Consider the following 14764-nt stretch of genomic DNA (forward strand, 5'->3'; position numbering starts at 1 on the left):
AAAGTAATAAATGTTATTTGCAGTTAACAATTTTCTTTTTTCTTTATTACAATATTTATGGCAAGACTAGGTACATTAGCAATTATTCACCTACCTCCTAGAAAAATTTCTATAAATATTTTTCTCTCCCAAGCGTAATCTAGGCACGTTCTTCATCCTTGAATTCGGGTGTTTTATTTAAATTCTTATCAACAGGGTTTGAGCCTTGAGGATTTGTGACAAACTGCAATATTTGCTGATATATATTATACACACAGTATTGTGTTATCTGTGATTATACTTAACATAATTAGTATTCGACTCATCACTTATATACCTGTATGAAAAGAAACTTGTTGTAAAGAATATTTTTAACGACTTTCTTCGAAAACATTGAAACCAAGGCAAAGGCCACACAAGTACTCTTAAAAAACGAAACGCCTTTTGCATATCAATTGATCTTGAAGAATCTTGTGACGATAAATGATAATAATGTTTTTTAACATAACATACTAAATAATTAAGCTAATTTTATTGATATACTTGTTTTTTTGTTTTTCTTACTGATATTTAATATATTAATATATGCTATATGAATACAATTACGCATAAATTATTTTAAACAATTAAATTATTACTACTTTTGGCTGGAAATTCCTTTGGTGTCATGTATCCTACATGCAAACAAACTTTAAAATTAACAACTGCACTTTTTGATATTATTAGAGCTTAAGTACAAAAGTTATTATTGTGTGTGTGAGTTTTTATTATGAAATAATGAAGACAAATATTATAAAAACGTATAAGTTACGTAATGCACGTGATATAAAATTGTTGTAATGCACAATTTTACAAATAAGGTAAGATCGTTTTCTCTACGCAATTATAAAATTTTATTCGATTACAATTATACATAAATGTCGCATATTTACTTCTGAAATTATAAATGCCATTTTCTTTTATAATTAATTCACTGATGAGGGCCATATGAAGTGAAATATAATTCTAGTCGTAAAATGGTATAATAATTACTATAACATGTTTACATTTTGTTTTGTTTTCATATTTCCTAATTATTATAGTTTCACACTTTTAAGTCCATTACGATTAATTATTGCCAAACATCCCCTTTTCCTGGCGATATACATACCTACATAATCTCCTTTAATTATTTTTGAACCATAATTTATTATATAATACATCGTACTATTTAATGCACATATTCGAGGCTTCGAGGCATTTTGAAGCTCTTAAACACGCATTTTTTAAATTGATCTTTAAACATGTCAAAAGCTTCATACTAGGCAGAACTACATTATGTAATGTGTTGCGTTAATAATCACGCTATATGTTACAAGACTATTTATTTATGGCAACATCGTATGCTCCACATATGCTTTTGAGTACTGAGCAGACGTGATATGTCTCTATTCCCATAAGGCAACATGCGAGGGCAAATAACAAACATTATACTCCATTTTTAAACATGTTCCTAATTTTAAATGTGTATTTCATTGTAGTTATTATCTGTCGAAAAATATACAAAGGAAAATTTAATATTCACATCAAAACGTGATAATTACATATATATATCCATACATTTAAAAATATTCAAGTGCACATGCAAATTTTATAATGGAATCTTAAATATGACAGAAAATTTGGCGCGAACAGGATTTCGTCTGAGTTTTGACATTGACCCAATAAAAAAGTACAATAATTGTTACCATATGTTACACTTTTTTTAATTTAAGTACATATTTTAAATACAATTTATTAAACAAAGCAAGGTTGCTTTACATTTAGTTTACAATGTCACAGCTCTGCATTTCAAATAGTAATAAATATATCCCACACTAATAATAACGAATAAAATATTATAACGATATCAAAGTTATAAAATTATATTTGTTCAATCTGTAGCCTTGCAAATTATTTTTATGGATCATAATATTCATTGAATGCAAACCACTTTTGATTAGCTATTTATGACCTTATCTCTTTAATCTTTAGTTATAAAATTGCGTACACAATATTATTGTATAGTATTATGTTATCTGTGGTTATACTAAATATTATTGCGTTAAGCATTAAGCAACTTCCATTGCTGCGTAAGTTAAATGGATCTTTTGTTTCATATCATCAATCTGTTATATTAATCGTGTTGTCAGAATATTGCTATTAAATTAGCAAATTATTATGTGTGGGATGAGCCTTAACGCCTACATTATTTATGAATGGTTGTAATTAAGGCAAAAAAAAACGTAATAACAATTTTGTTTAGTTTCAATGAGTGGATAAAGGCGGTATAGGATATAATATATAAGGATATCTTTTATCCATCACGCTATAATTACTGGATTTTAACAAAAATAAATCACGGTCTGTGATATGCATCAACCAAATATACATAATAAGTTTCAATGTTTAGGAAATTAACGATAATAGTGCAAGTTAGATCCTCAAACATTTATGGCAAAGATATTGTATACACTATAATTAAATTATTCGTACTTTCCACATAAAAATACTGAATCAACACAGAGTCATTGATACGATTCATCACAAGAAATGACCCTTACTACGATTATATAAGTCACGTGATTACGATTGGTAGAACATTAATTTGTATCCAATTAATTATAGATGTACGATAAGAAATTGTGAATTATATAAACATAATGTTGCAAATATTACATATTTTATGATGATCGATTTTTATCGACGTGGTAGATTTAATGGGTTTATTGGCTAACATAAGTCTGAAGAAATAAAATATCGTCACCGTTTTAGCCAGACAACTCTGACACTAATTTTATATCATGATTAAATTGAAGTACCATTAAGTTTATGCCGGGTATTGAGACATGGTTTTAATCTACATACATCTTAATAAACTTTGTTCAGGCTTACCATTATAAAAGTAAAGTAATAGAAATATAGATACAGCAATATTTATTCTAAACTTAACTTAAATATCAAACGACGCATACATCTTTATTATTTTAATTACATTATTTTAAGTTTCGAAAGCATAATTCGATCGAGTTCGAACACCCATAGTAAGAGATATCAATGTCGAAACACTGTGAGTAATCACTTAACATCGATTCAAATACTCACACTTTTTGCAAAGCTACGCCTTTGTTCTGTTTTTGCTGATTTGCATGTTTGTTGTGCAAACAGTCCATCTGAGAAAGTGCTATTGTTATTGGCTATCGATAGTAAACGTGTTCTGCTATATTAATATATTACACTTCCTTGTATGCAACAATGCGTACTAACATTATAATTAAAGGCGTCAGTTAAAAATAGGAAGGTTGTTAAATGTTATGCGTATTTATGATACAATTATGTTACGAATAATTACAAAATTACGAATACAATATAATTGAAATATTGTTTCTACTGTAATGTTTAACATTTTATTGATATATCGATTTGTATTTAATGATTATTTGTTTTAATCTAGCTGTTTATACTGACACGTTTAATTAAGGAACTTATAGACTATAGCGTTATAGACTTTAGTAAAGTCTATAGTCTAAAGACTATCCAACACAAATATATATATTTTTTAAATACTTGATAAGATCAAGTACTGGTTGGAATAGAACACGTACAACAATCACAGCACAACAAAAAAAAACCGATAGACTTTTTAATATCAGTATAAATAAGCGTATAAGTATAAAAAGTTCTGAGTAGTACTAAATTTCGTTTTGTTAGTAATAAAGTAGTAAGTTAATACAAATAGTAAGTGATATAACTTACAATTGTAGTGTTTATATTACAATACTATTTGTTTAGGAATAATTATTCATATTATATGCATATAAACACAATATATTGTGTACTAATAGTCTAGTCCATACTTATATATTATGTCATTAGAGTAGAATACATCTTATTATTTAGAGCTATTAGTTACCTATTATGAAAAGGCGGAAAACGTCTGATTGTCATTGAAGTATCACTGCTAAATAAGAATAAGAAACATTTCAAACATTTAGCAAAACGTAAACGAGTATCCATTTGGTTAATCCGTAATATTGAGGTAAGATTCATACTCTGCTTTTTACTGAAGGTAATAAACTAATTTATGGTATACTTATAACTTGTAGATACATTTAAACAGTTTTGGCATAACTGTAATTGATAAAGATACTTATTTTATTAATTATTTAAATCTTAAACAAAATTGTACAATACAAAATACAAAATTGCAATAAATAGAAGAAACGTTTTAACTAATTTATATAAAAAGAATACAATTTATTGAGTTGCCTTATCACTTAATAAATATACCAGACAACCGGGATAAACAATGTACTAAATATTTAATGTCAATAAAAACTATTTCCTTGTTAATTAAATCAACGAAACATAATATCACCTATTTCATGTTAGCGATAAAACATTTTAAAATGAAAACGGTTTATTTATTTTAATAAATATCTACCTACTTACATACTTAATTTTATCTTTTATAAGATTCACTGAGTCTTCCGCTAAAAGCTCACTAAACTTGGGCATAGCATACAATTTTGTAACATCTCATCTTATTATTCTTATTATTAGATAGACAGGTCAAAGATTAATATGTCGCATATACAACCATAGATTTTATTTATATGAATCTTAAAATCACATGTATTTTGGTTAATATTGTATAAATCAGTGAAGAAGACGCATCTGGGCTCTATTTGACACCACAGAACTCGCTGCTAATTATTTCTCTCAATGCTTTTATATCATATCTTTAAGTATTTTGTCACGAATACTACACATTTGGTCACTCCACTGCCCTATAGCTTATATTTACGACCGTAACCTACACCGAATAAGGGCAAATTATGCAACCCTACAAAATCTCTCACAGCAACACAGTCCTTAACTGTTTCCAAATAAGGTCAGTTTTTCTATTTCGCAATATGTTGAACACTGCGTCATCTTTACTAGAGTGCTTACGTCACAAGCATTTGTTTTCACCACTTTCGATTCTCGTACTATACACGAATAAGATATAAGATAAATAGGTAATTATGTAGGTATTTTTACGGATAGTAACCACCATATCACATCTCCATTCATCTTAATAATATTTAATTGTAATTTATCATAAATTGTCGCTGAGATAATGGGTCTTGTACAATAGAATAACGGTACTAATGTGGCATGTGGTGTAATTACAAGGTAATATATAATGAGAATAATCGTTATTATTTGAGGACAAATATTTATATTGTATTTATTTCTACGTATAGACATATTATCATCAATTATCATGTGTTTTTAAAGTTTCTATGCTCAATGAAGGCACCAATCAGACACAGATGTACAGATGGTTTTTAATTATGTGGTTTTAATGTGAACTATATTTTTTTATGTTCTAATTACCTTAAGCTCTCTATTCGCTAAAGAAAACAGTCCAATACAAAAACATCACAAAGTTAATTGCGCTAAGGTAATTTTCGTTAATTCTACTTAAGCACTACATGCTATATTTCTCAGAAGCATGTAGAGTAGAGTGTTTGAATTATAATGTTGAATAACAAATATGCAGAACATAACAGAATTGAATTTGAAATTAACCACCGGCGTGAAGATTGATGTGCTCGGATGTTATTTGTTCACATTCGCGTGATTGAAAGATTAATATGAAGTGTATGATCGAAATTATCTAACCGCTAATGAATATAAACCGATTAGAGATTTGTCATGTACATTCGTTTTTGCTGAATAATTTAAATGGTTTGATTGTTCAGTTATTATAGTTATTTGCACTTGAATGAAATGTTTACATAAATGTTTTTAAATGTAGAGAAAATGTTATAATATTTATTCTTTATTATATTATAGACCTCAATTTTTTTTAAGATTATTTAAGACATTGTCATATATTTCGTTTCAAAAATTTCCTTAAATATTTTTAATAAAGTCAAAAGTAAAACCGTAGGTATGCGGTCTGAAGTCTTATTGCCTAATGACATAGCACGATAAAGGGAAGGGCCTGGCAGAAAGTGCAAGCGGACTGGTTTCATTGACATATATTACATTATACGAGAAACCAGATCAAAACCGAGTGGTTGTAAGCGATTTTCGCGTTTGCAATGCAATATTTACAGGCTCAAATCCTTTGCAGTGCTTGAAGGTAACGATTGGATCATAAGTTATAATGTTTACGTATTCTTAATGTGCGATATATGTAGTTAAATGGAGAGGAGTAATTTTGGGGGTTTATATTAAATAATGAAATTAAGGATTCTTTTGTTACTTTGAAAGTTTTATAATTCTGAATGAAAAGCAACATAAATACTAAATCATACTAAATATATATTCAACAAACTACTGTAAATACAAACTCAATCATTCAATCAATACAATCATTACAGACTATTTGCCACATATTTCATTACCATTCTATAAACCATTAAATTACAATTTAATTTTTACTATTATAATATTGAGCATATATAATATCACATTGTCGCCCATCACTATTTACATAACGTAATAAATTTTTGTTGTCCAAATGTCAATGTGTAAATATAAATTTATTAGAATTGCACTTTGATTGTGAAATACTGGAATTTACTTGAAATTAAAGGTCACTTGTCTCATGTTAGTGCGCGAACACGTAAATTACAATTGAATTAAGCAAACGGTATATGAAAATACTTATGAATAATGTTTTTATACTTACGGGTAAGGTTTAAACGTTAAAATCAAAAATCGACACGACTGATTTACTTTATTACTATTGACATTATTAAAAAGGATTTAATACGATAACTTATTATATATTAGTACCTGGATGACCGAGCTTTGCTCGGTTTAACTTAGTGAAGCCTATTCGCCAATAGATGTCAGGAAGAAAAAATAGTATTAGTATTATTATACGCCAATAGATGTCAGGAAGAGTCGCTACGTTTAAGTCGATAAAACACGAATATGACATTTTCTAAAAAAGATTCCTAGCTAGATCGATTTATCGCCCCCGAAACCCCCTATATACTAAATTTCATGAAAATCGTTGGAGCCGATTCCGAGATTCCAAATATATATATATATATATATATATATACAAGAATTGCTCGTTTAAAGGTATAAGATTATATGAGTCCTGCGCTCTGAGTATGAGCGCAGAATAGTAAGTGAATGAGTCATTCAATGTTATAGTTTTTTACTATTTTTATTATAACCTAGTGTGAAGGTCAGTTACGTAATATTAACCTTATTAAAGGCTTCATAAAATTCGCTTTACCTCTGACCACATCGGGGTCTTATATGTGATTTAATCTTTATTATTTACACGGCATTTAAGCGAATGTTGTTTATATGTTTATAGCTTTGTATAATTATACCTTTAGATTTTGTTATATCAGATCAAGCAAATGAGATTGCTGGTCAAGTTTTGTAATCCATGGAAGTATTAAGAGTACTATATAATATAAAAGGTATATTCATATATAGCCTAGTCAATGCATATTATTCTAAACCTTATTCCAAATGAAAGTTTTCTCGAAATGTTTCGCCATCACCATCAACTCTTTAAAGACCTAATTGAAATGGGTCTTTAAAGAGTTTTAATACTACCTGATACAGTATTATGTTACGTATGACACTACTATAGATTCCTTTTTAACATCAACATAGAAATCTTTTTCGTTGGAATATCCTTTTTAGTCGATAATGAACCAAATGTGTTATATTTTTTCTAATGTATAAAATACTATTTAAATAAAATAACAAGGCTGACATATTCGCTATAATTTATGATAAGCTATATTAATATGTGGAAGTAAAAAGATATGAATGTAGAATGCGGTACAACATTAAAAAACCAATTGAAAAAAGATGCAAATAAGCATCTTATTGACGGATATTACGTTGAAACGAGTTTTTTTTTCGACATTTTCGCGTAAACATAAGCATTTGGTCCGGTTTCTTATATAAAGTTACGTAAAGTCGATCTACACGTGACTATAGTTAAGTGTCATAAGCATGCTCTTATACAAGAAATGCGGTAAGACGTTGCTTTAAGTTTTATTCAAGTAGACTACTCGTCTGAACTAATCGCACGCACACATTTATAAAATCAACGTATTAACGTTCTCTGTCCTCTTTGTTGGTACACAGGACCGCACGCACACATACTTACATTTCGCCGCTCAAAAATAAGAAGACGTGGTTTACAAAAATCTATTGATTGAACTAAAAATATTAATCACTAATAAATTACTGTAATGCTTGATAAATAATTTGTAAAAATAATAATTGAATGATTGCCAGTAAATTAGTATGGTTTTTAATAAGTAAAAATATATCAAATTTGTTGCAATCAGATTTCAACACACTATCAAAGAAGCAAATGTATCGTGAAAAAAAAATACATGTTAACATTCTTTTTACTGGATTATATATTCTAAGGCATTATAAAACACGCTTTTAGCGGACGTAGTATAAGTGGATATTTATGTATCTGTATGGTTCGATGGCTCTTATAAAGAATGCTTAAACAGCATACATTTGCAAAAATTTGGTTATTTCATTTAAGATATCTATAATTTGGTCAATCTTTAATATTTTTTTTAATTATTTAAACATGATTTTTAATGATAACTCTATCTTATAAGTAATAACTAATAAAATGACTATTTATTCAGTTTTATACCAATAAATCAATGCTAAAATTAATGTTACTAAAATGCCAGGAAAGAAGTAAATTGAATAACACATTGGAAATAATGCGGTCATAATAAATAACAAATTATGTGCTACGGAAGCGTTCAGCCGGACGGCATCTATTAATAAAATATCAAATAGATTTGCTTATTAATACTCTTTCACGTTACATAACTTGCCAATGGATTTTGCTAGGCTTGTGATCGATTCTTCATTATGTTATGATATACTGTTTGAAGGAATATAATTATATACATTGGTATTATATTTTTAATAATTCATTGTACAAACAATGTTTATATTTATAAAAAAATATTTAAATTTTTAAATTATTTGTGTCATCTTACTGTCCTACTAGATCTAGACTATATAGTATACCTATATACTAGGTACTGGAATATATTGTATGCGCTGGATGAATATATGTTTGATATACAAAACATAGCGACGAAGAAATACATCGAGAGGAAACCGGCAAGTACAAAGTCAAAAGTGTTCGACGAAATGTGTCATCTGCCAACCCGCGCTTGGCCAGCGTAGTGGATTATGGCCGTAGTGGAATCTACCGTACCTTATAAATTACAGAAAAGGACACGGGCCTCCTGTGTTCTTTTCTGTACGACGAATGGGAACATATATGAACAAAATTGCCGGATTTAATTGAAATTGGTGAAAATTAGACATAAAACAAGATTATTATATATTACCGTTACCATAGACAATACCATAGACGTGTCTATGCTCAAATGTTTTTTTATAATGCTGTTAAAAAATTACATCTAAACATTTTTAGAATAATCGCAATCATTAGTCTGTAATTGGACTCAATTCGAATAATTCAACATAATACCATACTTATCTATTATTAGATTTGAATTAATGTTTTTCAAATTGCCACTCGAAATTGGTGGGTTTTTAACTCTGGTTTTCCCTAAAAATCATTTGATCATTTGAACTTTTTGCGCTAAATTGTTAAGTACATGGTATAACAATTGGATTAAGTAAGAGATAACCTATAAATTCTGAGATTGAACGTTCTATGTAAATTTATTAATTATAGAGGAGACATGAGTTAAGTCTTCTTTTCCTAAGTAACTCATTTGGTTTAACATTTTTATATCATATTTAAAACCATAAACATAATTTTATCTAGTATAGTATATCATCTGTAGTCAATTCGACTGTCTTTTTTCGTGTTACCTCAGAACTTTCGAATACACTGATTCTGATTGTTTTTTTTATTTGAAAGCTGCTGCTTTCCGTGTAGTTCCATTTAATTTAAGCTTTCGTTCACAATTTGGAAGCGATTTAGTTTTAACTTAAAATTATTATAGACAATGTATTTTGTCGGTAACAAAAACTTTACAAACTCTTATACTGTGACATTCTTAACACCAGTATCAGCTAACTTTATTGTCATATATTAAAGAGTTATTTTATGAAGAGTAACACATTAATCAAATAATAAATTGCCACAGCCGTTGCGACACGAGGCTAGTGAGATGGTGGTAGCATTGAGTACCGCTAACGACTTTAATCTATATAATTATCTATTACGTGAATTACATTCCATATAAAAAACGACTGTAAAATGTCATGAATTTATATCTGCGTTATTTTAATTTAAAATTTTGTTGTCGAAAGATATCTTGAAATAGAATTTTCTTATTATGTTATTAATATTTTAAGTATGTATGGAATATTTGACTCTCAAAATTATCCATCCATTGATTTATTGTTTTCTGCACATTAACACTTATTAAACACACCAAGTAATGATTTTCTCTTACTTAACTATTATGTAAACCAAGAAACATATTTGTAATTAAAGTGTTAATGATTTACCTAGTTAAATTATACCAATTAATCCGATTGCAAAAAACAATTCACAATTGTGCTTTTATTTCCTCCTTTAATAAAAAAAATATGATTACACCGCATTTGAATACACATTTCAAAGAACATTGAAATTATATGTCTGCCTTTGTAAAAATTCGAATTAGCTACATACATTTTAATAAAGGCTCAACAAAATTTGTAACGGTTATATTATATCGTATAAGCAGGCCAGGTAAATAATATTATCAAAGATTACCCTCAATTGCCTTCTATTTAAAAAATATATACAATACTAGCAGCACGTCTGGCTCCGCCTGGGTAGACGTTTATCGTTACTGAAATAATATAAATTATCATCTTTAAAGTTGGATCCAACTGCATATGGTGTGCAAATGAGTAGTTGAAGAGTCCACCGCGGACAAACAAAGTGACACGTTATCTATTTATATTAAGATTTAATCAATACTCAAAACAAAATACGGGCCACTAGCTTATTCAGATTTAGGTAAATTTTATGTAACTTCAAAATTATTATGAAAAAGTTATTACGAACTTTTTGGTGTTAGATCTATTTTATATTGTTGTTGGTGTTCCTTATTTAAAAAATGCAGGCCATCAATAGAAGAACAAAAAATAATTCAAAACATAAAACGCATTTTTCGTTTTACAAACTATTATTTATTATTACGATTATTATGTGTATCACGAAGTTGACATCAATCGTGTAATTATATCAAATGGTGTAACCGTGACTGTGGCAAAGAATATTACATTATTATGTTTACTTTGTATGCATTAAACATTATTATTATTATGTATACAACACATTATTTTAGATCTCTAATTCAAATATTATTTATTTACCAATTTATTCTATAATCAAGCTTATACATATGTGTATGTTTGGTATTATCTTCTTATATATAAAAATCAATTGCTGTTCGTTAGTCGCTAGAACTCGAGAACGGCTGAACGGATTTATCTTATTTTTCTCTTCATATAACCGTGGAGGTCTAGGGAAGGTTTAAAAGGTGAGAACAATACGGAAAATATATCGAAACAATATTCTATGGCGTTGCGAAGTTCGCCGGGACAGCTAGTTTATCTTATAAAGGCATGGAAAATAAAACAAATAATAAAATTAAGACGTACATTCAAAGTACATTAAATCTTAGTTAATTTCTTACAAATTGCGTGAAGGCAAAAAGGTAACTTACCGTACTTGTTCTGGCATTGTCCGTTAAGTTTTACTTTGTTTACAATAACTAAATAATTTAACACATATAAGATACCAATACTATATACTCTTTCAAGGCATATCCAGTATACACTATTTTATAATCAAATAGGTTGTGTTACCTATAGAATATCATATTTTAAAGACAAAATCTACAGAATATAATGTTACCATCCAACTAACTTATTCATTATCAATAGGTACGTAACTCAAATCAATCAGTCAATGAATTGTGACATCATCCATCATTTATGATAATAGAAAAATCATGTAAATAATTAGTATCTTCTTTATTTAATGGACGATTGAAATTGCAGGTTAATTGTTGTATAACATGATTCGATCAAAGGATTGTAATTTAAATGTTCTATTGATGTCGGAAATCATTATTCATAACATAATTCAAAGATTGAATGTTGGGATTTAATAGCAACGTAATGTATAGAAAATCAGTGAATAAGGCATGTGTTTTTTTTTTAATTTTTATCGAAGGCGTAATAGATACCGAAAACCTGTCGTGTACGAGCACGAAAGAAAATGGAAATATAACGTTGTAGGTACCTGTGAACGTTGCTTGTAGCCTTATAACTTTTTATGTTTTGAAGCGCTCGTTTATGGCATTATTGCTCTATTTTCATTCATATCAACCTTCATTGTAATAATTTAATGTGACACAAAACATATCGGATATAAGCAGCCTCACAGAGCAAAAATACGGATGTGTGAATAATGCGAAAATCGTTTGAAAACAGTATACAAATTGCATATAAATATCATTTTATCTGAGCTCTGCAATTATACCAAGTTTGACCTTTTATCGCGATTAATATAAATAGGATTATCAAAACAAGTATACATTTGTAATTACACGCTACGGATAACAGGAAATAGGATAATTTTAACGATTAAATATGAGTAAATAATTGCGAATAAGCATCAATTATTTCCCACGATTAAATACGTAAAAGAAATTAAAAGATTTACTATTTATATCTCGTCTTATTCTGCGTAATCTTGAGAACTAAATGAATCAGAAGTATGATACGAAACTGTATTATTTTATTCCTATTTTCCTGAACATAAAGTCAAAGCCTGCCAAACTCATTATTTTTTCTGATTTTTTTTTTAGTTGTTTGTTCAAGGTCTTAAATTTGTACGATCGTGATAAGTAGCATTAATAAAAGTCCATATACGATGCCTTGTCCATGGAATACTCTAATAAATATGGCACAGTTGACAATTGACAGATTTATTATCTGTCTCGGATGTGTCTACGGAAATGTCATAGTTCATAAGCCAATTATGAAATAAACAATAACAAGAATTATTTCCGTTGTTACAGATCCCTTGAATGGACTAGTGAATAGCTGGATTCTATATAAATAAGTCGTATAAGCATGAGTATAGTTTCTTTGAGGAGAAATTTATAGTATTTTTGCGATGGCGTCATTGAAGTCAGTTGTTTGGACAATTGGTGGGGTATTGTGTGTTTTGGGGCAGATTCTGGGATTGGACAATGGTCTGGCGCTCACTCCGCCCATGGGGTGGTTGGCATGGGAACGCTTCCGATGTAATACCGACTGTAAGAATGACCCTGACAATTGCATAAGGTAAGAACAATGTCTTATTTATTTTGTAGATTTTCAAGATCCAGAAGTATGCTAGTATAATGTGGAGTGTAATGTGGATTTTGGTGTATATAAACGGTGAAAATTATCCCTGTTTCTTATTAGTAAAAGGGTTAATTTGTAAGAATCTTTTTATATGAAGCACTACGCTAATTCTGAAAACTCATTTATACATTTCTACGAATAAATGCCTGTTTATTCGAAACTAGCTACAAATAATAATTTTAAATTACAATGGTTAATTTTCAAGCTTTATGTATGATTATCCGAATAGAAAGAAATACAATAATCATTGGAAAAGAATAGACACAGATTTTTAATGAAAAACCGGTACGACATCAAATGTGCATAAAGAAACTTAATGTTTATGTATGTTTAGTGGATATATTACGAAAATTCGGTCGTAACTTCCTAAATTACATATCATACCCGTATGTATTAGAGTTATTGGCAAATATGCGATAGGCGCGAAGAGAATTTGTCTCGGGTACTGATTACACATCTTGAATGTTTGTTACTAGTTACCTGCCCCGACTTCGTTCAAGTTTTACTCTTTATTTGATAAGTACACTTATAGAAATAGATGGAGGGTTTTTTACGTTCCTATATATAGCCTTCGATTTCATTCGAAATTTACGTAATGTTCATTTCTGAGTTAATAAAGAGACTGTTGCGATTTCATGAAACTTTTTAATCAATTAAATCTGCATAGATCCTTGCTCGGTTAGAAAAAAATATATATATATATATATATATATATATTCTACAAAAAAAAAACATTTATAGCATATCTATTGTAAAATTGCGATAAATATAACAGAAACATCATCAAGCCTACCGGAATAATCGTTTAATTTATATTACTTAACGCCCTGTTATACATACCATGTATAAAGTAATGGAAAGTTTATATCCAATAATCTAATATATAAATGCAATAGGTTACATAAACAATATGATATATACGATATCCTACTTTCTTGAATAAGTTACGAGATCCTCTCGTTATTGTTTCCCAGTAGTGTACTAGCGGTCCGCCCTGGATTCGCCCGTGGTACATATATAGCCTTCCTCAATAAATGGACTATATAACACTGAAAGTAATTTTAAATCGGACCAGAAGTTCCTGAGATTAGTGCGTTCAAACAACAAATCTTCAGCTTTATAGTATTAGTATAGATGTGTATTGTAGACTAGGAAAATACAAATTAGGAAAAAAGTCGAACGTCAAACTTTTAGCTTAATCTCAATTTATCCCGTTATCTGAGCTAATGTCTCTTTTTCACTCAAGAGCCATGAAAGAAGAGTTATTATCTTCTCATAAATACTTAGTCTGGCCATAAATACTGTTACACTTAATTATAAAAAAATATTACATTTGAATTTCGAATCT

The 14764-nt window shown here is 28.8% G+C and overlaps 1 protein-coding gene across 2 annotated transcripts in view; it reads left to right on the forward strand.

The window, feature by feature from the left end:
* The window catches only part of LOC119837506 (alpha-N-acetylgalactosaminidase), a 47513-nt gene that overhangs the window by 6513 nt on the left and 26236 nt on the right, over positions 1 to 14764 (forward strand). For both annotated transcript variants that reach the window (XM_038363105.1, XM_038363106.1), the window contains exon 2: positions 13086 to 13353. In XM_038363105.1, the coding sequence (XP_038219033.1) occupies positions 13184 to 13353 (170 nt within the window). In that variant the 5' untranslated portion in view covers positions 13086 to 13183. The remainder of the gene's footprint in view (positions 1 to 13085; positions 13354 to 14764) is intronic.

This window comes from Zerene cesonia, chromosome 27 (genome assembly GCF_012273895.1).
Source record: "Zerene cesonia ecotype Mississippi chromosome 27, Zerene_cesonia_1.1, whole genome shotgun sequence".
Classification (NCBI taxonomy): domain Eukaryota; kingdom Metazoa; phylum Arthropoda; class Insecta; order Lepidoptera; family Pieridae; genus Zerene; species Zerene cesonia.